The following is a 23,903-nucleotide window of genomic DNA, read 5'->3' as shown; positions in this document are numbered from 1 at the left end:
TCTATGTTTTCAATCTATTCGTTGATATAGGCTATGGAAGAAACATGAGCAAGTGGGTTATTGGCTCTATATGGGTTTAGATAATTGCCCAGCCCTGCAATGGAGTACACATTAATAAGCTAAATAACTAGGGCATCCTAACATGCAGGGCAGTACACATGCATGTGCATGCACACAGAGACAGGAGGTCAATGAAACCCAGCGAGCTGGCCAGACACACCTGGGTGCAATTAAGGACGCTGATCTTAATGTTCAAAATCATAGCACTAATATTACTGTGACAGCTTTTTACCATTAAACAAAAAGATCTCCAACTTTAGAAGCTTCTTAATGACTCTGGGAAAACTGGTCCATGCATTAATCTCCAACAGGTTAGATTACTGTAATGGCCTGTTCACTGGACTTCCTAAAAAAAGGACTGTTCGAAGGCTTCAGCTCATTTAGCCATAATTATGTTCACTGGAACAAGAATAGCTCAACACATTATTCTAGGTAAATTGATTTCCAAGTACTACAAGGCTTTTACCCACAAAAACGCTAGCGTTCCTATTCTGGGAAGACAGAACATTCTATCTAACAAGCCGATCTATAAGCTCACAGATCTGCTATTTTCAGACTAAGATATTTAGTGTGTAGAGTGTAAACAGGTGGGGGCCTAGTACAGAGCCCTGGGGGGACTCCTGTCAACTAAGTATATAGGGGTTTAAGAGGTTTATCTCCTGAATGCATCTCTGACCCGCTCTCTGGCTGTAAGCCTATCAGACCTGTCAGATCATCAAGACACTGGTCTCCTCACCACAATCTACACCTGGTGAAGGTGCATTTAGTGACATATACTCTCTGGAATAAACTTTCTATTAAACTTAACCCATTAAGACCGGGAACGCATCTGTGTCACTTTGGGCTATTCAAAATAGCAGTTATACAAGCTCATAGATCTGCTATTCTTGAAAAATTGGTGCAAGTCTTAAGTTTGAATATATATATTTTTTTAAAGCGAACATTTTTTTACTCAAATCTTTGCTTCTGGGGGGTCCCTGGAACAAAATATTTTGAGATGGGAGTCCGTGGCCAAAGACATATAATTTTGGGGGCCCTTGACATGAAAAAGGTTTGAGAACCATATATTATAGCAAAGTTTTTCAGAGAACAGTTTTAGACATGATTTAGACATTTGTAGAATCCCCAGAAGCAAAGATTTGAATAACAAATGTTAAAAAAAATTATATATATATTCAAAGATTTGCACAAAGTTTCACGATTTTTCAAAAATAGAAGATCTACAAGCTCATAGCGCAGCACTCGCGCTATGAGCTTTTATATCTGCTATTTTTGAATAGCCCAAACTTAAGAAATCTTAAAATGACACACAGATGCGTTCCCGGTCTTATCGGGTTAAGCCTCCTGTTTTAAAAGTAGGGTTTTCATGGTAGGAAACATGTATACAAATACAGTTGGCTTGACTTGAACTTCACAACAAAGACACACACATCCCGAGTGTTTTTATCAATTTTGGTGCCCCTTTGCTAACTGACCTCACATCATATCGTTGCTGTCGGCAGAAACCTCTTGCTTTCTCCATATTTACCTTTTTGTGTTTTTTCTTAAATTAACGCCCTACTTGATCAAATTACAGCGTCACCCAATAGTATCAAAAGTAGCAGATCTACAAGCTAGAAGCGCCGCGTTTCGCTATTTTGGATTTTGAATCCTGAATAGTAACAGTTTTGGACATATGAGGTTTCCACCCGACAGAGACGATATTATACCATAGTGCATGGAGGTATATTTAAGGTATCTGTTTACATTATCTACTTAAATGGATCAGATGGCAACATGGTTTACACTGAAGCCAATGGGCCCAGAGGATCCTTGGTATTAATGATGTTTACATAGCGTTGTTTAGATGAAGTATTCAATCCCACTGACTCATAACGACCACGCCATTACCGTCTGACATGGCAGCGACTTTGAAATGAATCGCGGAATTACTGGAGGAGTATCAGTTACACTCACATCATCATTCATGTTCCACACTGACACTGACACTGCACCACCATTCATGTCTTCATATAGCCACTATGAGCTGAAGCTTCACAAATTATATACTGTAGGGCCTAAAATGATGCCAGATTTTTGGGTCCGATACATTTTGGAGAGTCCTAGACCAGTGGTTCTCACACTTTCTAATTTCAAGGACCCCAAATGTTGGTATAGGCCCTGACCCCCATTACTCTTATGGGTCCATTTGGTTCCATTGGTACGCTCTCAGAGTTACATACATACCTATTTGGTGCCATTTGGTTAAATAACTGGGGACACCCTGGAAAACCCTTAAGGACCCCACTTTGAGAACCACTGACCTAGACCACCGATAACCAATTTTGGACCAATATTTTGCAATAAAACAAAGTCTAAATCTTGAAAGCATTTTGAAAATCTTTGATTTGGTTAAAGCTTTAATTTGAGAACATTTTACATATTTATCAAAACAAATTAAGATAATACAGACACAAACTGAAATGTATTTTATTTAACCCCTTAAAGGACAACTTTAGTTTTTTACAACCAAGGTTTATGTTTTAGATTGTAATTAAAGTAAATAAAATATGAGTGTTAAAATGTTTAAATGTACTGCTTTCTATAGTTTTAGCAATTTTCGTGATATTTTTTACAGTGGGCGGGGGCATTCTGTCCGGTGGCTAAATATGTCTTTTTTTTACACAATAACCCGGTGTTTTCTTTATTATTATGTACAGTAGCTCTTCTAGACCCCAATAACTCACAGCTGGCCATCAAAGACCACAGGACCTCTTTTATTGTGTAAAACAGGCATATTTAGCCACCGGACAGAATGCCCCCGCCCACTGTAAGAAATATCGCAAAAATTGCCAAAACTGTAGAAAGCAGTAAATGAAAAAAAAATAACACTCATCTTTTATTTACTTTAATTACAAGCTAAAATATAAACCTTGGTTGTAAAAAACTAAAGTTGTCCTTTAAGCCCTAAAGAGTTTAAAAAATAGCTCACAATGCGTCTGAAACTGTTAGACAACCCTTGACATTTTCACCTACTACATGCACAAAATAGGAACACCAGTTTGAAAGAACATCGTCAAAAATATTGGCTAAAATAATATATCTAGCAGGCTCTAACAAGAAAAAAAAACAGTGGCTCTAGTGCATAGCTATTGAGTGTGTATTCTCGCTTACGTAATCTGCCTTAGCCTGGGGCAGGATCCTGTAACTTGTGATGCTTATTCTTCCTACAGTATGACTGCATCTCACAGCACTCCTCTCACTATCTGTATCTGTATCTTAACTGCAGTGCTGCCTCTGGCGCCTGAATTTACCCCGCCGGATCAATAAAGGTCTCTCTATCTATCTAGTGCGTGAGGATAATAGATATCAGGTCAAAGTACTACATCTTGTCCATGCTAATCTCCAAAATTCCTTGCTTGTGCATTTATGCACGACCAACAGATGCTGTGTACAGATAAACGCATCGTGAAATCCAATACGCTCTGCGGGGCTTATTAAAGATAATGGAGATTACTATAGTACCTACCGTGGGCAGCGCTGTAACTATATAGCTGTGTCTGCTATTCTACCTGGAGACATAAGACACGGGAAGGGGCTCTGGTTATGTTTGTGGTAACCAAGGGGCTTTAATGCGCTGCTAGGCAACCGTTGTGACAAATCCATTGATTTGGCTCTGATAGATTGGCCTGCGTGCCCATGGCAATGCGACACAAGCGGTTTCCGTAGGAACGCAGATCAGTAACAGCATAATAAGGTGAACCTGGGTCACGGTGCAATCTACTGTAGATTCCTCATATTAGTCTGAGCTTTACCACTGAGGGGAAAAAACACACGGTTGATGTATCCGTTCACAACGCTGAGAGTGTACAAGTGTAACCAAACGCATTTGTGCACTCTCAGTAGGGCTCAGACTTTTACCTCCATTACGATAAATTAACAATTATAATACACTATTAAACATGTTTTACACTGCCCTCATAGTACTATGACAAGGTCTGTACTGTATTTTCTGCGCGCCACAATATATTTTTGTGTCGATTTAATGAAAAACTCAAAAAAGTATTTAAAAAAAACCTGCTTCTAAATTATTCCATTAACCTACATGAGCAAGATTAAGTTGGTTAGAGGTTCTAAACGTCAGTTTCCATATATTTCCGGTTAATTGCCCAGAGCTATACTTCGCAAGTAGTTTTTTTTACCACTGAGAGAAAAACAATCGTAACGCTGACGGTGTACAAAATGTACACCGTCAGCGTTAAAGCCCTACTCCGCTCATATCCTACAGTAGAGACTGGCTCCCTATCAATAATTCAGCCGTCACTGTCAAGCCGCTAATGACCCAGGAGTGAAAGGTGAGCCGTACGGTTTCTGATGAAAGACCGTCTGGATGACGTGCTCCTTCACGGTCCACTAATCCCCCCCCCCCCCTCCTCCCTGTTACCGCATTCTGTACCACCCAACAGGATTACACAACACAAATCAATAAGTAATACTAATAGCATATGGCCATCTACTGTATACCGTTCCTATTGTCGTAGGACCATGTAATCCAATGATGCCTCCTTGGCGGCGAATTAGAGCAGGATGGATGGGATGGTGGAAAGGAATAATGAACTGTGGTGAAAACATTGAGCGAAAGAAAAGCAGGTATTAAAAAGGTATCTGGAAATCATTAATGTGCATGATGGGGTGCTGGGTTGAAGGTGACCTGCTGATGAGGTAGGGCCTTGACGCGTGTGCGCGTGCGCGTGTGTGTGTGTGTTTTTGTATTACTATACTTGTGAGGGGCCAATGTCCCCACAAGTATAGTAGATGCCAAGTGAGGACAAGTTTGGTCCTCACTGCATGGTCCTCACAAGTGAAATGGTTGTTTTATAGTTAAAACAGACTTTTAGAGTTAGGCATATAACTACAATTAGGAAAAGATGCATGTTGAGGTTAGGGTTGGGATTAGACATGTATAGGTTAGGTTAGGGTATAGAGCGTCGCAGTTCCCGCCCACTTCCTGGTGCAGGAAGTAAATACTCAATGCATTTTTCCCATTGACTTTTACAAAAATATTTGTATAAATTAATTTAAGCCTAGAATCAAGCTATCCAGGATCCTGGTGAATCATGACCATAAAACGTTTGATTCTGTGAAAAAACTTTTTTGAAAACGGCAAAACAAAGGGTATTTATTAAATATAGTATATCATATCATTAAATATAAAATAAATGAAAAATCACAGAAAAAAAGGTTTTATGGTCATGATTCACCAGGATCCTGGATGGCTTGATTCTAGGCTTAAATTGATTGATATAAATATTTTTGGAAAAGTCAATGGGAAAAATGCATCGAGTATTTACTTCCGGCACCAGGAAGTGGCGGAACTGTGATGCTCTATAGGGTTTAGGATTATACCTGATTTATACTTATTTGGGTGCAGGTGTCTGCTATTTTCGGCTTTAGGGTTAAAAATGGCACACTGACGCATACAAAAACAAAAGGCCTAAAATGTTGATGTCCTTACAAGTATAGTAACATGTGTGCCATTGATGTGGGTCACAGTAAGCATTGTCTTCCAAATGTGCGTTGTCTTAAACTTGCCAAGAATGCCCAAGAAGAGACTGCAGCACCTGACCCTAACACATATGTTTCTGTCACCCCATAGCAACTGTCTGGCCCTCATAAAAGCTCTTTACTTCTGTAAAACAAGCGCATGCTCGCGTACACACACAGTCACACAGTCACACAGTCACAGTCACACGCACACGCACACGCACACGCACACGCACACGCACACGCACACGCACACGCACATCCCCTTGCTACTTCCTCAACTGTATCATTTGACAGGAACAGATGAGTTTACAACAGGCATAGAAGCAAAACAAAAACATTTTGCAACCAGTGAGATAAAAACGTCTAAAACAGATTACTTTGCTGCAGTTCAACAAGCAGCTTTTTGTACAGCGATGGATGGCGATAGCCTATAGCAACCCATAAAATATACCGGTAGTTTTTTATGGGTTTTTATTTATAATTTTTTTTACAATGAACAGCCCCTGGGTTTGTCCCATGACTTTAGTGAGATTCAGTGTAAGGCCTTGAAGTTGGCTTGTAGAGATAAATTACGGTTTATACTGCATCTATTCAGCTCAGGCTCAGCCATCCCTTTGGCCTAAAGCAGTGGTTCTCAACCTTTGCTGGACCTGGGCCCACTTCAAAATCCCTAAAGCATTTGCGGCCCGGCCACCTGATCACTTAACTCGGCAGCTAAAAGAAAAAAAAAATACCTCATTTTCTATCAATTACTCAACCCATGAAGCCTTAAATACATGGAGTTTGGTTTTTTTTTTTTTTGTCGCATTCCTGAGCCAATAATTCAATATTTGCTGTGGTAGGGACCAATGCAAAACTATATAAAAAAATATATATAAACTCCAAAACAACTCTCACAGTATAATCACTGAGAGTACTTCTACATTGTAGTATTGTTGATACGTTTACTTAAGTAAAACATTTGAGTACTTTTCCCACCACTGGTGTTTACCTGCATAAACACATTGCCGTCTCGCTGTATCTTGGCGTTTTCACTGTTTGTTTTGGTAGACGGGCACGTTTTTGTGGCCAACCAAAACAACGAAAACACCAAAATACAGCGAGAGGGTATAGTGTGTTTCTGCAGGTAAACACAACCACACTACTCCAGTGGCTGATGACTGCTTCTAGTGGGAAATGATTGGTAAAACAAAAAAAAGATGTATTGTTTTGCTAAACACAGGGCAAAGGTACGTACTATGCCTTTAAAGGTCTAAGTGCTTTGCCAGTTATAGGGCCCACTTGCAATACGCTCACGGCCCACCAGTGGTCCCCGGCCCACAGGTTGGGAATCATAAAGCATTTGTTCTCAATGTGGGGTCCGGGGACCACCAGGGGTCCTTGGGTGGATACCAGGGGGTCCCCAGCTAAATTTGTTTATAAAGCGTCACAATCATTTTAACCCCTTTATCCAATATTTTATACTTTGGCTATTCAAAAATAGCAGATATACAAGCTCATAGTGCGGCACTCGGTGCCGCGCTATGAGCTTGTAGATCTGCTATATTTTTGAATAATCGTGAAAATGTGTGCAAATCTTGAAATCTCTTTTTTTTTCAAAGGCGAACATTTTTAACACAAAGCTTTGGCACAAAGTATTTTCAGGTGGGGGTCCGCGGCCACACACATATCAATTTGGGGGGGGTCCTTGGCACGAAAACGTTTGAGAACCACTGTCAAAAAGAATACAGAGTTCCTGTTCATCCCCGGCTGAGACACACACACATTCATTGGAATGAAAGGTTTGCAGCCGGAGCCCCTGGAACACAGTCAGTCCAGTCCAGCAGAACGCTCCCACACACTCAGTCAGCACAGACTCTATTATGCAATGGAGTCAGCCAACGCTGTTTGGATGATGTGTCCCACACCTGACTATACAATCTACATTTTGCCTTCAATCCTGAGTAGACAATAGGCATGTAACGATTTATCGTAAATTGATTCAAACTGGTGACGATTTAAGTCGATTTAATAAAAATCGCGATGCAAACAGCAGAGGGCAAAAAAAAGAGAAGAAAATACAGGATCTTTGTAAGAGAATTGATAAGTTGATAGTTTTCAGTAATTTGCTATTGTATTGAGAAGAGGATAAGAGTAAACACAGTATTTCTCTTATCCTCTATAAGAAATATACTGAATTTGTGTAAGAGAAATAATTAAAAAAAAAGAAAACATATACTTTTGGGTTAAAACAATCGTGAAAATCATGAATCGTATCGTGAGTTGAGTGAATTGCTACAGTACATGCCTAATCCTGAGTTCATTTGACTCTAACAGATTCTAAAAATGAACCCATACAGGTCAATCTGAGTTCACACACACACACATTTTGCTGTATATCGTTGCTGTCGGGCAGAAACCTCTTTATCTCCATATTTTAAACGTTTTGTGTTTTTTCGTAAATTAACGCCCTACTTGATCATACTACTGTAGTGCCACACACAAGTATCAAAAGTAGATCTGCTACTTTTACAATTTTCTTTATTTGAATAATGAAAAGTAACAGTTTTGGTCTTGGACATATGAGGTTTCAACATGACAGAGACGATATACTGCATGCATTATTGCATTTAGCTTACAAGTGGAATATACATGGCCATACGGTATTCACCAATACTAAAAGCAACCAGACTGCGAGGTGTGAAAGATGCTGTGCACTTGTGCAGTGACCTGACCTTAGAATGAATCATGAGAGACTATAGACACAGGGCATGGAAATAAACGGGACTTGGGTCATCTAAGGCAGTGCTTCCCAAACCTTTTAGCTCGAGACCCAAAAGAGAAATTTGACGTTTGCCGGGACCCAAACGAGTGAAAATAGCAGATCTACAAGCTCGCAACGCATAGATCTACTATTTTCACTTCTTCATAAAAAAATGTTTTAATGGAAATTATTATTATATTATTTTTTATCAAATACTTTGGGGATTTCTTTTGTTTTAATATATAGATATTTTTTTAATTACTCGCGACCCATAAACATTGTTTGTTAGATCACTGTTTTGGAAACAATGATCTAAGGGCTTAAGTGGTTAACCTCTGCTTCACTTTCTCTTCCAGATTAGGTGTAGCCTAGCCCTAGGCTACACAGTGTTAGTTTAACTCTGAGAGTTTAGGGAAAAGGAGGGGACCTAATATACACCCCTGGGGGACTTCGGTCAACTAAGTATAGGGCTAAAGTGGTTAACCTCTCACTCTCTCTTCCAGATTAGGTCCATTGAGGTGTAGCCTAGCCTTAGGCTACACAGTTATATATATATATATGAGTGTGTGTGTGTGTGTGTGTGTGTGTGTGTGTGTGTGTGTGTGTGTGTGTGTGTGTGTGTGTGTCACAATTCTTAAAATATAGCAGATATACAAGCTCATAGCGTGCCACTTCGCGCCGCACTATGAGCTTGTAGATCTGCTATTTTTGAAAAATCGTCAACATTTTTGAAAATCTTTGAAATATATGTCTTCTTTTTTTTTTGCAAACATTTGTAACTCAAATCTTTGCTTCTGGGGGTCCCTGGCACAAAACATTTTTGAGATGGGGGTCCGTGACCAAATGCATATAATTTTGGGAGTCCTTGACAAGAAAGTTTGAGCACCACTGATGAGATAAGATTTTCAGAACGATTTAGAGGACATTTTGTAGAATGGGCCTCGTGTCTTAATGGGTTAACTGTGAGAGTTGCAGGCTTACACACATGGATAAGTGCACGCTGGTGTTGATGTTTACTGTGTAGTATAAATAGACAGACATGAACTTTTGGGTCATGCTTCTGTTCAATGGTTAATGACTGCAGGGAGAGATCAGGCAATGCAGCTGACAGGGGATCAGATCGCTGAGGTGATGTGGCCTTTATAGTCTATTGTCTAAACAGTGCTGGTTCTCAAAGTGGGGTCCGGGGACCCCCCCCAGGGGTCCTTGAACGGGTTCCAGGGGGTCACCAGCAGAATTAGTTAATATGGGTTATAATATAAGTTCAACCACTTTAAAGTTATATCAGCTATTTGAAAAGGTCACAATGTGTCACGATCTGCTATTTTGTAAAAAAAAAATATACATATATATCTTTTAAACATTTTAACAACACAAATCTTGTGTGGGGGTCCCTGGAACAAAATGTTTTCTGATGGGGGTCAGCGGGCCAACTCCATATTAATGTGGGGGTCCTTGATATGAAAACGTTTGAGAACCACTAGTATACAGTATAATCCCATTAAAACCTGGAACGCATCTGTGTCACTTTAGATTTCTTTGGCTATTCAAAAATAGCAGATATACAAGTTTATAGCGCGGCACCGAGTGCCGCGCTATGAGCTTGTAGATCTGCTATTTTTGAAAAATCTTGAAAAACATTTCTTTCGATTTCTTTCAAAAAACTGTTAGGATTTAGAAAACATTTTTAAGAATCGCCTCAGGTCTTAATGGGATCACTGTCTCCCTTAATGGGAGACAGTGAAGGCACCATCTGCACCTGGGAGGGACATGGAGTCATGGACATCAGCAGCATCAGGCGGTCCACAGCAGGTTTTTAGGAGCAGCAGAATGATCAAACTGTTATGAGATTCTGGCCCCAACAGGCAGTATAACAAAACGGTGATCAAGGCCGGGCCATCAGAGAGAGAGAGTGTTTGATAAGGATGGCATGGCAACGGCTATACGTCATGGAGACGCAAACTACCGACACCAATTCATCAACACGACAGAGATGAGGCGATCACCATGCACCCTGAGGCAGACATGGCTGGAACTACTGGATTGCTGCTTTAATGTTTTGGGGCACTTTGTGTTTGTTTTGCATCCTACAATGTTATGACCATGTGAGGAGGGTTGACAAATTAGGCCTAAATGACGTCTAAAATACAAATGAGACATCAGATATTTCTGATGAGACTCGGCTCCGATTCAGCTATCCTGCTGAATCAAAATAATTTAATTACAGTCATTTAATTAAATCAGAACTACTGTCTGCTGCGTTCAGTCATCAATATAGGCAGCATTACTAAACGTCACATAGGCTTTTCACTTGCATCATAAAAGCCTAGAGGCCCCTTCCCTTCGCCAGGCTGCCAGTCTGTCCCTGTTCACCTAATTGGATTAATCTATGGGCTTTAATTAGCACAAGGTGGTCAGGAAGAGGCTACAGGAGCAGAGCTGCTGCTTTAAACAGGGACATATAGGCTACAGTGCCTTGATGGCAAGGCAAGGCACCAGCGAAGATAAGGCCTGGTTATTTTTGAACTTCTGCTGCCTATTTCTGATTCTGACCAAACTTAGTGGAAGAATAGTTGACAAAGTAGCTTAAATCAGCCGTTTGCTGACTTAATTAAGTTGTCCTCTTTGCAATTTAGGCTATGGCTGTTATTCATGTAAAAATCATTGAATGAGATGAGTGATTTGACCCTATCTGGCAGACTAATAAGATACAGTAGCTGCAGAAATGGGCTCCAGCCCCACAATGAGAAATTGATTTATTGATCTTCGCAGGGCTTTGAATTGATTGCACAACAGCTGTACTCATAGGCCTGCTGGCTGCATCACATTAAAGAGACGAGGGGGAAAACTCCACCATACATAGAGGGAACCCCCCACAACATCTACTCTCTCCTCAGCTGACTGTCTGAGTGTATAACAATTCTATAGCATGGAACACCTTCATAGAAAATAATGGTGATGAAAGAAAAAGAAGAAAAAAACGTGAGTTGCACTTCATCTATCCAAAAACTGAACACTATAATTTGCATAATTTAATATATAGGTATGTACAGTGATATCACAGTGACATACCGCTGGCATAGGCATATGGCTCCCTGATCATAATAAAAACACACATTTTGTTGCGCTCATACGCTACAATGATCCCGACACGACATGTCACAACCTGTCAAACAGCACGTTAAGATCCATTCAAAATGAAAACAAACAAACCGCAAATATTCCTTACCGTACAAGGCAGTTCGCGTTATTTGGCCACCCATGGCTTATAGTAGCTCCTCTATAGTCGCCTTCCGATCGCATGTATAGCCTATCGATTATTTAGATCCTCTCGATGCACGCACCACATGCTGGTTCCACATTCTGATCCCTAACGAGTGCCTTCTCCTTTCCCTGAATAGATGATAAACACTGGAGAGAGAACCCCACACACGCACGCGTCACGCACTTACGCACACACTGACACACCTCCTTTGAGCGCAGCATAGATCAGTGAAGGCGACTCCCCCCCCGTGCATCCATCCACTGTGCGCTCCTCTCTCCGCTTCACTCACACTCATATTTACATAAAAGGTGGAGACTACTAGACTAGCTGTGTTGGTGTCGTGAGCGCGTTTAACGCTGTCACTGCCGCGCCGGTCCTCCTATCGGTAAGCGGAAGCCTCGCCCCAAAACACGATCGCCCCCATTTTTTTTCGCGGAACGCTCGCCCCCTGCGAGAAGCCCCTGACTGCAGCGTATACTTGCCCCCTGCAGCGGTTCTTGTATTGTTGTATTTGTTTTACTGAGGGTGGATAAACATAAAGTGGTCCAGGGAGGAACCCTCTGGGTTCCTTGAGGGGGGTCCCATATGGGTCTGTAACTCTGAGAGTTATTCAAGTTCACAAAAGTATAACTAATTTGAAATTAAATAAAAATGTTACTTTTCAGGATTCCAATTAAACAAAAATCTGGATTCCAATTCAAAAATAGCAAAAATAGCAGATCTACAAGCTGAAAACGCGTCACACCGCAACGCGTTTTGAGCTTGTAGATCGGCTATTTTTGCTACTTTTGTGTGACATAAGGAATGGCGAAGTACGGCATTAATTTTCGAAAAAAGTTAAAATACGGAGATAAGAGGTGTCTGACCGACAGTATATGCAATGAGGCCCTCTGGAGTGAGTGTGGAAATAGTGGCCCTCTCCATCATCTAAGTTGCCCACCCCTGTAGTAGATCATGGCAGGCCCATTGCAAGTTGCTGTATTCTGTCCGCTACCCAGAGCCATCCCACCTTAGCAAAATGAGCAGGAGTTAGCTGAGTTGTACTGTAGGTGTGAGGCCAAGCCGTAGCCTGACCAGTTTGTTTTGGGACGTCTGAAGCCTTGTTTTTAAGGCCTTTGTGGTGCTATGGTACCATGAGGTGCATGCATACAGTAGTTGAAGTGACATTGGATGAGAGCTCCTGCTAGAGTCCTCAATATATTCCTACTGACCAGTGAGGAGATCCTGTACAAAAATCTTGTTCTTTGGTTGACCTTTTTGATTACTTTAGTTGCCATTTTTTCACTGGAAAGATTAGCCTCTAAAAAAAAAACAGGTAGGTAATTTCCTCTTTTCTTGTGATAAAATTGTCACCCACTTTCACTGTGAAGCCATCGGCCTTGCAGAGGTTTATTTTGGACTCAAAGAGAATGGATTCAGTTTTACCCAGGTGTAATGATAGTTTGTTATCAGCGAACCAGGTGCAGATTTGAATTCAGACCTAAGGGTTTTTTCGACCTGTCATCCGCGAACAAGAGCAAATTGCAGTCACAAGCTGATGTCATGTTGTTTACATAGAGAAACAGTAAAGGCCCTAGTATGCTTCCTTGCGGTACGCCACAGCTCACTGGGAGGGGGCGGGGGGGGGGGGGGGGCAGGGTTCCCTTCACCTCCACCACCTGTTCTCTCCCCTCCAGATAGGATTGCAGCCAGTTCACTGATGTGCTATCAAAACCGATTTCTTTTAGCTTATCAATAAATATAGAGTGATTTACGGTGTCAAATGACTTTCGGAGGTCCAGCATGACCATGCCGCAGTATTTGCCCGTGTCCACCTCATGTTTAATGTGGTCGTTCAAATAGAGTCGGCATGTATCCGTGGAATGAGATGTTCTGAAGGCAGTTTTTTTTTCAGCAAGACACTTTTCAACCTCTTCATGAACAATTTTTTCCATAACTTTCGGCTGACTGTCTTAAGGTCCATGTAAATATTATCAGCCTATGTCTTGCCATCTGCCTTCCTTATCGTTGACATATAAATAAACAGATAAACAAAACAAACAAAGGCAGGGGGTATAATAACTCTAGGCTATGTTTGGACCCATGAAACACTGTCTATAGGGAGGGAGCCAGAGAGATGCACATTCTTTACTCTCAGCACTCAGTCATTCACCTACGAGTCTCTTCTTCTTCTCCTGTGTGTGCCGCAGGCCCCTAGCAGCCTGAACCTGGCGACCCTTCAAGAGTCAAGCCCCCCTGACTTAAGCTGTCATCATGTATCCATGGTGACCTCCCAGCCAGGCCAAGCCCTCAGTCCGTGTCTATGACGCCACCACTGTGTGTTTACTATGAGTTTATGTATGAGCCAGAGGAACCGACGGACTGCTGCTCGTTAGATCAGTGGTTCTCAAACGTTTTTTTGGGTCAAGGACTGCCAAATTGATATGTATTTGGCCCATCTGACAATGTTTTGTGCCAGGGACCCCCAGAAGAGAAGATTTGTATTGAGAAATAAAAACATATTTGAAACTTTAAATTCCCCCCCCCCTCAAAATAGCAGATCTACAAGCTCACAGCGCGACACGAAGTGACGTGCTGTGACGTACTGTTGCACCCCTACTGTAGAGGTCAACTGAGAGGGGAATATGAATAAAACTATAGTCTTTCATATTGGAGAAAACGTGTGTTTTGATCAATTTCTTTATCTTATTGTTAATTAAAATAGTCACTGCTTTGACCTGTTTCTTTTGATTTTTCTGTTGATCTCCCTCTCCACCTCCCTCCTCCTTGTTCTTCTCCTCCCTTTCTGAAGATAACAAAAATAATTGGAGCCATCGAGAAAAAAAAACTAATTTCACCCACTTCTTTACACCTGTAAACCAGTGATGTGACAATAGCATTGATTCTCCTAGCACAATGACAATATAATCTATACCTAATCTGCCATACACCTTGAATTTAAGACTGAAGGCTTTTGTCAACACAAACCCCCAGAGGCTATTTATTTTAAAGAAGGGTAAGTGACCCAGACAGGGCTTTTGTTTGCGTTGAAAACATTATACCACTGACTCCTGCTGGCAATAATATTTAGATTTCCCCATTTCCCCCCCTCAACATTTAGTGATTGTAACCATACAACCATAACAAACACTTCTGGACTTACCGGGACTTTAATCAAAAGAAAATCACAGCCACAATCTCCACGGCGCTAAATGAGTCATTCTGTTCACACACATGGCGTGCACATTTAGAGGTGAACACAGTTGGAGGAAAACGTAAGTGTTGGTAGCATAATGGGAGTCTTAATCACCAATCAAGACAATCAAGACATATTGATTTCCAATAGCAAGAATCAGAAGAATGCAGAATCAAGAGGGGGTTATTTGTCACTCACTCATACAGGAATACAAGCAGCAAAACGTTGGTATACAGGCCAGGGGTGTCCTTTGCTGTGGATGGCAATTGCCTCAAAATTAATTTCTTTTCATTCATATTTCCTTAATGTTTTTTTAATCAGATTTATATGATTCAAGATTGACGCAAATCTTGTCTGCAATCATACATTCATGAATCACCAATAAAAATGGCCTCTGTATTTTGGGAATGTCATTACAGGCAAAGATTTAAAAAAATAAACAAACATTTAATTAAATGTTTTCAAAAATAGCAGATCTACAACCTCACAAAGCATCACATCGCTATGCGTTGTGAGCTTGCAGATCTGCTATTTTTTATATGGTTATTTTTTTTGCTACCCTCTAGTTTTCTTAGAGGGTAGCAAAAAAAAAAAACATATAAAAAATAGCAGATCGCCTTTGTGTTGGTATGACGGTATGCAAAATCATCAATATAATATACACACGATAATAATAAGAATGATGAGAATATTACAGTAGGCTACTGTGCGAAATAAAATACAATAAGAAAATATAGCTGCAAGCAGCGATAATACGGGGCCAGTGAGAGAGAGACAGACAGACATGGAAACTGGAGAGAGAGAGACTGGAGAGAGAGAGAGAGAGAGAGAGAGAGAGAGAGAGAGAGAGAGAGAGAGAGAAAGAGAGACACATGGAAACGGAATAGATTGAACAGAGACATGGAAACGGAATAGATTGATGAGAGAGAGATGGAAACAGAATGGATAGATTGGACATCTCAACCTATTGCCATTAACAGGAATCGAAATCTCAACCTTCGGACTAGGATAAGGATAATTCCTTTGAACAGGTCGTTCATGAAAGTCCTTGTGGTCTTGTTTCCAATGAGAACCTGTGAGCAATTAGGGGTTAAGAGTCTTGCTCAGGGACAAATTTCATTTCATCGACGCATATGCTGGGATGGCCTGGAATCGAACCTGGGGCAACCAGGGCCTCTGGTTCCCTAGGCGTGCTCACTAACCACCCAGCTATGGCCGCCCCATGATAGGCTAATAGGCTGCAACACTACCTATAGTGCTATAGCTTTGTCCAGGCTGATGTTTTCTGTTGAAGATCATAAACTCTTGCCTTCTGTCATGAACCAAGCCAACACTAAGATCACTCGTTCACAAACCATTTACCAATAGAGAAATTGTATGTCTCCTCGCTACCGAAAACAGTGAAAGCAGCCGATCTACAAGCTCAGAAACACGTTGCTATCTGAAAAGTTTTGAGATTGTAGATCGGCTATTTTCAGAATGAAGTGTGTCATACATTGAGAAATCGTACTCTCAAATAAGCATTTCAGGTTATCTTTACCATTTGCACATGTATTCATTGATACAGTCATGTTGTTTGCAATTCATTCAACTTAAATTAAGTCTGCATCAAGTGAGGCTTGAACTGGCGACCTTGAGATTGTGAGGCACTCATTTAAGGGAGACGCCATTGGACCAACAGACAAGGAACTATGAAAAAGGAGATTACACAGATGATACAGTTTCACGCAAATAGCTGAAAAAACCTGGGTTTAAGTGTTTTTCAAACTGCTCAAAATTGCGGACAATCTACGGGCGGAGCTTACTGGTCAAAGCGATAGATGTGTTCCTCATGAGTCAAGGCACATGTGTAAGCAAGTTTCACGACTTTTGGCCAAACGAGGCATGACTTATGCCTGTTTAAAGTCTGCCTTTTCAAAAAATTGCTATAGCGCCCCCTTTTGGCCAATTGGAGTGAGATTGGTTTCAGTGATATTTGGAATGACCCTGTACATTTCTGCAAAGTTTCAAAGAAATGTGAGTCTGCATGTATGTTTTAGGCACAGATGAATAATTTTCATAAAACTGTAATAGTTAAAATCTATCTCCTCCTGGGATTTTTGAGCAATCTGCACGAAACGTTTAACACTTGAACTTTGGACCACTGCCTACAAAAATTTCCAACGGATTTTCCATAAGTAAAAAAATGCAGAAGTTAGGAGCCAATGACTGTTTTTCATATAACTCAAAATGGTGGGCGATCTAAAGGTCAGAGGTCAAAAGTCAGACCACGAAAGTTGTCGGGCATGAAGAGACGCATGTGTGTATCGAAGTTTCATGGTTGTAGGTCAAACAGGGCATGAGTTGTACCTGTTCAAAGTTGGCACTTTCAATTGAGTGCTATAGCGCCACCCTTTGACGAATGAGTGTGAGAATTATTTTTTGGTAGTTTTTCATGAGCATCTACCATATGGCCGAGTTTCGTAAAAAGCGTATGCACGGTTTAGCCAGAACTGGCAAAAACAAGTATTTTTCAAACTGCTCAAAATTGCGGAAAATCTAAGGGCGGAGCTTAATGGTCAAATCGATACGTGTGTTCCTCATGAGTCAAGGCACATGTGTAAGCAAGTTTCACGACTTTCGGCCAAACGAGGCATGACTTATGCCTGTTTAAAGTCTGCCTTTTCAAAAAATTGCTATAGCGCCCCCTTTTGGCCAATTGGAGTAAGATTGGTTTCAGTGATATTTGGAATGACCCTGTACATTTCTGCAAAGTTTCAAAGAAATGTGAGTCTGCATGTATGTTTTAGGCACAGATGAATAATTTTCATAAAACTGTAATAGTTAAAATCTATCTCCTCCTGGGATTTTTGAGCAATCTGCACGAAACGTTTAACACTTGAACTTTGGACCTCTGCCTACAAAAATTTCCAACGGATTTTCCATAAGTGAAAAAATGCAGAAGTTAGGAGCCAATGACTGTTTTTCATATAATTCAAAATGGTGGGAGATCTAAAGGTCAGAGGTCAAAAGTCAGAGGGTGAAAGTTGTTCAGCATGAGGAGACGCATATGTGTATCCAAGTTTCATGGTTGTAGGTCAAACAGGGCATGAGTTGTACCTGGTCAAAGTTGGCATTTTCAATTGAGTGCTATAGCGCCACCTTTGGACGAAAGATTGTGAGAATTATTTTTTGATCGTTTTTCATGACCATCTACCATATGGCCGAGTTTCGTAAAAAGCGACAGCGCGGTTCAGCCAGAACTGCGGAAAGTGGCAGAAGTGACAGAATAATGCGAATAACAATACGTGTCCAGAGCAGAGCTCTGGCCCCGTAATAAGAAAACAAGATACAGTGGCAGCAACAGCAGGGCATGTGCAATGGGTAATGTGCAGAATTAGGGGGAGAATAATATAGAATAAACGTCGCACAAAAGTAATTGTTCATCCAGCAAATATATGTGCATCTGTGCATACTGTACATACATCCGTGCAAATGTCATGTCAGGAAATCGCAAGTGATTCGTTTTTCGAGAGAATGACAGTGATGCTATTTACGTTTCATATCAACAACGTAGTGATTGTAACAATGGAATGCAATAACAATAAAGGTGGAAAGACGTTGTCAAGACAAAAGTGTTTCTCCATTGACTTGCACTGACAAAAGCGGCACCAAGGGGTCATTAAAGTCTCAAGTCTCCATAGAGGGTGACATCATTACTCTATGGAATGGCTGTTTGTCACGCAATCCCCAAGTGTAAAGAAGTACCTTGGTCCCCTGCCAGCCACGTTTCAGGAAGAAACATAAGCCCATGTTTCACTGCAGGCATGTCATCTAACCTTGGAGATGACTCGCGAAAGGAAAATACACTTCCTTGCTTTACTTTGACATTGGTGCGGCGCATAAATGCAAGGGCGAAACATCCTTCCTTGAGCATTTTCAACGTCCTGTTTTGTATCCACATGCTTCATGTGATCTTAACCTTGAAACAAGAGAGACCCCCCTTTGCCCTCCAGTCAGCCCTATTACCGTACATGTCTTACACTGCTCTGGTAGTGTCCAGACATCATTAATTGCAATACATTACTCATGAATAGCTGTGGTGTGTGTGTGATTCACGGTACGGTTTAGCTGGTAACAGAACTGATTGTACAACATGCCTCTTCAGCATAAATACTACCTGCTTAATGTTTTTGGATTATTTATGTTGTATATTAATTCCATATGTTGACTTGGCTTGAGAGCCTTCAACTCGTGCCACACGGTAAAAGCCTTCTGTGTTAATGTAACACAGAGGATTTGGCCCGTGATTGAACAGTTTTATCCCCAGCCTGTCTTAAACGTAATTTATAATCTGTTGTATTGATGGTGTCGCGCGTCGAAAACAGCAGATTGACAAGCTCACAGTGCATATCTGCAAAATCGAAAATAGCCAAGCTTGCATATTTTTGATATTTTCAATTGGCAATTACTCAAGTTTACAAATTGAGTAATTCTATTAGTATACCAAGTAGTGCTTTATTTTCTGAAACAATAAAGAATGAATGCATATTCATGACAATGAAGTTTGGCCATGATTCTCTAGTTACACTTACTATTCAATTTATCAGAATCTATGCTCCATGCCGATAAAGGGTGAGTTCTTTACGTTTCATCATGCCATTGAAATTTAGGCTGCTAAAATGTCATTGGACATTTTCTTTTTCAATTGATTGGGTACATTTCTCTAAGCTAAGGTCCGTCCATCCAACCATCCATCAATCCATCTTCATCCGCGTTTCCGGAGTCAGGTCGCAGTGTTAACCACTTAAACCCCAGCATCCTTATTGTGGGGAAGGCTTTCGCAGAAAATAGCAGATCGACAAGCTCACAACGCTTGTCGATCGGCTATTTTGACACAATAACAGAAAACAGAAAATACACTAGTATAGAGCCCTGATGGGACTCCGGTCAACCATATGGGGTTTAAATGGTTAACAGTTCCAGCAGAGAGTTGCAGACTTCCCTTTCCAAACTAAGGCCCATGCTCCCAGAACAGCTAACACAGCCATGTAAACAGACTGGCTTTCTGCTCAATCCCACCACTGCTACGTGAAGTTCAGTCAGACGCTCTTGTCAAGATGAAAACCATTTATTGCAATGATATTGCATTGTATTTGGCGGTGGGTCTCTGCTCCTGTGAGGCTATACGGAGCAATCTGCACTTAAGCATGACACTGAGATCACAAAGCCCCTGAAGCAGACTCTAAAGCCTGTGCTTCTCAAACTTTCGGTAAATGTTCCGGACACAGAACGGCCATTCTCAGGCCGGGCACCACAAGCTGTTGTAAAGTTGATAAACCGAAAGATGGAGAATGTCTTATTTGTGTTTAGGTGTGTATGCTGATGGGTTAAGATTATGTTTGAGATGGGGAGAAAGTACTAAAAATAATAATAAAATGAAAATATGAAATGTTAAATAATTGTTTAATAATTGTATTTTTGAAAGTAATTTTCTTTTCTATATTGTACCAGATTCAAATGCTTATATGTGAACTATTGTCTGTTTGTCGTGTCTATAGTATGTTGATGTCACTGTGTATGATTTGTATTGTGGGTGGGATGGACCCCAGGAAGAGGCAAGTGTTAATGGTGGATCCATAATAAAGTAAAGTAAAGTAGACAAGCTGGTACAAATATTAAAAACATGATACAATCCACTATTCCGTATACCATTATTCCACACAACTAACATTCTGACATATACTGTAGTGAAACATGCCACTATACAGGCTGGGGAGGTGGAGGGAGTTTGATCGCTGAAGCTGTCAGTGTGGTATAGCAGTGAGAGATGGTGAACATGTGATGGTGAACGTGGAGCCTGTGACGGCCCACACATCACTTTTGCGTGCCCACCAGAAATGTCAGTTCTACCGCTGCTGCTACTGCCTCCACCTACTCTATGCCTCCTCTCATTCTCACAGATCTGGAAACACTTTCATTCTCTTGCTTCATTCATTGGTCAGGCTCCTTAACTAGTATTTCTACACAAAGTAGCAATACCAAAATGTATATCGTCGCTGTCAGGCATAACCCTCTCATCTTTAACTTAACTTTTTGTGTTTTTTCGTAATTGTTGTGATTTCGGTTGACCATACATAATGGTCCCTAAGAGTCTCCATCTATAAGGGTGGTGGTGAGTGAAGGTTTCTGTTGAGACGCACGCGCGGAGAACCAGTTGACACCAGGCAGTATCACACAACAAGCTCTAAAGTTTAATACACACATAGAGAATATATACAGTGTTGTACAGAGGACACATGACGTGACCAGAAGATATGGGACCAGGATAAGAACAGAATGGCTAGGAACAGAATATGCATCTCGTATCATTGTGCACAGACGTCGGTCTCTCTGATAAAGTACTTGATGGTCATCGTATCACGGATATCAATATGCTTACGTACTGTAGATGCACATGTGTGTGTGCTGGGTCAAGCAGATGAAGTCATAAATCATGACAGTAATTTAACGCCCTACTTGGTCCTGCAACAGCATCACACGAAAGCATCGAAAGCAGATCCACAAGTTCGAAACACAGCGCAAAGCGGTGCGTTTCGAGCTTGTAGATTGCCCGACTGACACAATTCTTATGGATGCCAAGCTGCCAACAGTGGCTGTACAGCAGGTCTGAGGATGTAGCTGAAAATAAACACACTCTGCTCTTCCTGTTTGATTCCCAGAATGCTTCACAACCAGCAGCAGCTGGCCACCAATCTGAAGCAAGCTTTCCACAATATTGGTGATTGGGAATTACATCATCACACACACGAATGTACACACACACACACACACACACACACACACACACAGACACAGACACACACACACACACACACACACACACACACACACACACACACACACACACACACACACACACACACACACACACACACACGCACGCACGCACGCACGCACGCACACACACACACACACACGCACACGCACGTAATGACTGACAATGTCCATGAAGAATATTTCGAAAACAAAGAACCTCAATACAATAGCAGGGTTTTTTGTGTCGTTTTCTTCAGCAGAATAACGCCAAAGCGCGCTTAATGAAAGGTATGGGAGTGAAAGGGAATCCGGCAGCAGATGCAGAACGGTGGGATTGCCAGAGTGTGTCTCCGGTGGGTTGATATTGTCTGCAGAGGGCTGTTTGGCATGTGCGCGCAGACAAAACCCTCTATTCAGCAGCACACAGCCTCCAGAGCCCCATCACAGGGCCATGTGCAACACGAGTAACACTAGACCATCATGCAACCTTTAACCGCTTAAGCCCTATTATATACTTCATCGTATGGCGAGTAGCGGAAACAGCAGGTCTATATAAGCTCACAACGCGTCACTATATGGCATTGTGAGCTTATAGATAGGCTGTTTTCAGATTTTTTTTGTGAATGTTTTGAAAATGCTTGGAATTTGTTGACATGTTTTGAACCTTTTTGCCAACAATAACATGACACAATAGGGATGCCAGGGTCCATGTACTGTAAGTGATATTTTGTTAAAATAAAATAGTTAAATAGTTCTATATTCATGTACTATTCATAGAGTGTTTGTTCGGTAACAGGGGTCTCCACATCTCTCCAATCGCAAAATACATTTTCAGGTTGGGGTACCAATTTCCTCCAATTCATGAGAAGAAGAAGAAAAAAACCCAAACAAACAGAATTGGAACCCTATAAAATTGAAGCTGATGAAATCAGTGTCTCTCTCCTGACTGGATTAAATTGTTGACCCATGCATCTGAAAATGTATTTTCTATTTATTAAAGAGCTGGAGAAACAGGGAGACCCCTGTTATTGAACAAACACTCTCTATACCAATGATTAGGCTACTATCACGTGTTTGTTCAATAACAGGCTCCTTTGTTATTGAACAAACACTCTATACTCTATATGATTGCTATCAAAAAATAGAGCTTTAACTTTTTTACCACAACAACAACAACAATAACCAAACGTTTCACTTGAACCCCAAAAATATTACTTACACTGCCTTTAAAGTGCAAGAGAAAATGAGAAACATGGAGAGAAAGAGAGAGGAGAGGAGAGGTGGGATGAGGGCAGAATGAGCTCAACCTGGCATCCCTTGTATTTACTTGTATTGGCAATTCTAAATGTTATTTCATAACCCCAACCTTCCCTAACCCTCTCTATTATATCGTCTCTGTCGGGTGGAAACCAATGTCCATGTCCAAAACTGTTACTTCTCAGGGTTTCAAATTCAAAAAATAGCAAAAGCAGCAGATCCACAAGCTCAAAGCGCGCCGCAAACTTTCGATGCTTTTGTGTGACGCTGTAGTATGATGAAGTAGGGCGTTTATTTATGAAAAAAAACACAAACAAATATGCAGTGGTGGATAAAGTACTCAATACTCAATACTCGAAGAAAAAGTACCAATACTGCAATATATAAATACTCTGTTACAAGTAAAAGTCCAGAATTCAACATTTACTTGAGTAAAAGTACAAAAGTATTGGCATCAAAATGTACTTAAAGTACCAAAAGTGAAAGTAGCCTACTAAAATATTTGAAAATAGCAGATCTACAAGCTCACAACGCGTCGCGATGCGACGCGTTGTGAGCTTGTACATCGGCTATTTTCAAATAGCCTATGTATGAAATAGGGCTATAGTGGTTAATGTATGTTTCATAATATCATAATTTATATCTGAAAAGTAACTAGTAACTAAAGTTTTTCAAAAAATTGTAGTGGAGTAGAAGTACAATATTTGCCTCTGAGATGTAGTGGAGTAGAAGTAAAAGTATTGGAAATTGGAAATAGTCAAGTAAAGTACAAATACCTCAAAAATTGTACTTAAGTACAGTACTTGAGTAGATGTACTTAGTTACTTTCCACAACTGCAAATATGGAGATAAGAGGTTTCTGGCACGACAGCAACGATATCTACCCTGAGGAATGACTTCTAGCCCTGCTCTGCAGTATACCGTCTCAGTTTATTAGCAAAGGGTTTTGAAGGTATATAGTGTCCCCTGTGTGCCATTGTTTTCATCAGAGTTAGAACAGGGAGATTATAAGATCTGTCACTCTGCTGCAATATCTGGGAGCCGCTCGTCCTGACCTCGGGCTTATGGAGAAGAAACGC

The 23,903-nt window shown here is 40.9% G+C and overlaps 1 protein-coding gene across 1 annotated transcript in view; it reads right to left on the bottom strand.

Moving 5' to 3' along the window:
* Positions 1-11,719, bottom strand: part of neurl1aa (neuralized E3 ubiquitin protein ligase 1Aa) — a 77,096-nt gene extending 65,377 nt beyond the window's left edge. The window contains exon 1 of the mRNA XM_084044294.1: positions 11,559-11,719. Coding sequence (XP_083900420.1) covers positions 11,559-11,592 — 34 coding nt within the window. The 5' untranslated portion in view covers positions 11,593-11,719. The remainder of the gene's footprint in view (positions 1-11,558) is intronic.
* Positions 11,720-23,903: the final 12,184 nt, after the last annotated feature.

Source organism: Gymnoscopelus microlampas (assembly GCF_963454915.1).
Source record: "Gymnoscopelus microlampas genome assembly, chromosome: 2".
In the NCBI taxonomy this organism is placed as follows: Eukaryota; Metazoa; Chordata; class Actinopteri; order Myctophiformes; family Myctophidae; genus Gymnoscopelus; species Gymnoscopelus microlampas.
Note: the sequence above shows the minus strand (reverse complement) of the source record. Positions and strands in the feature narration are given on the sequence as shown.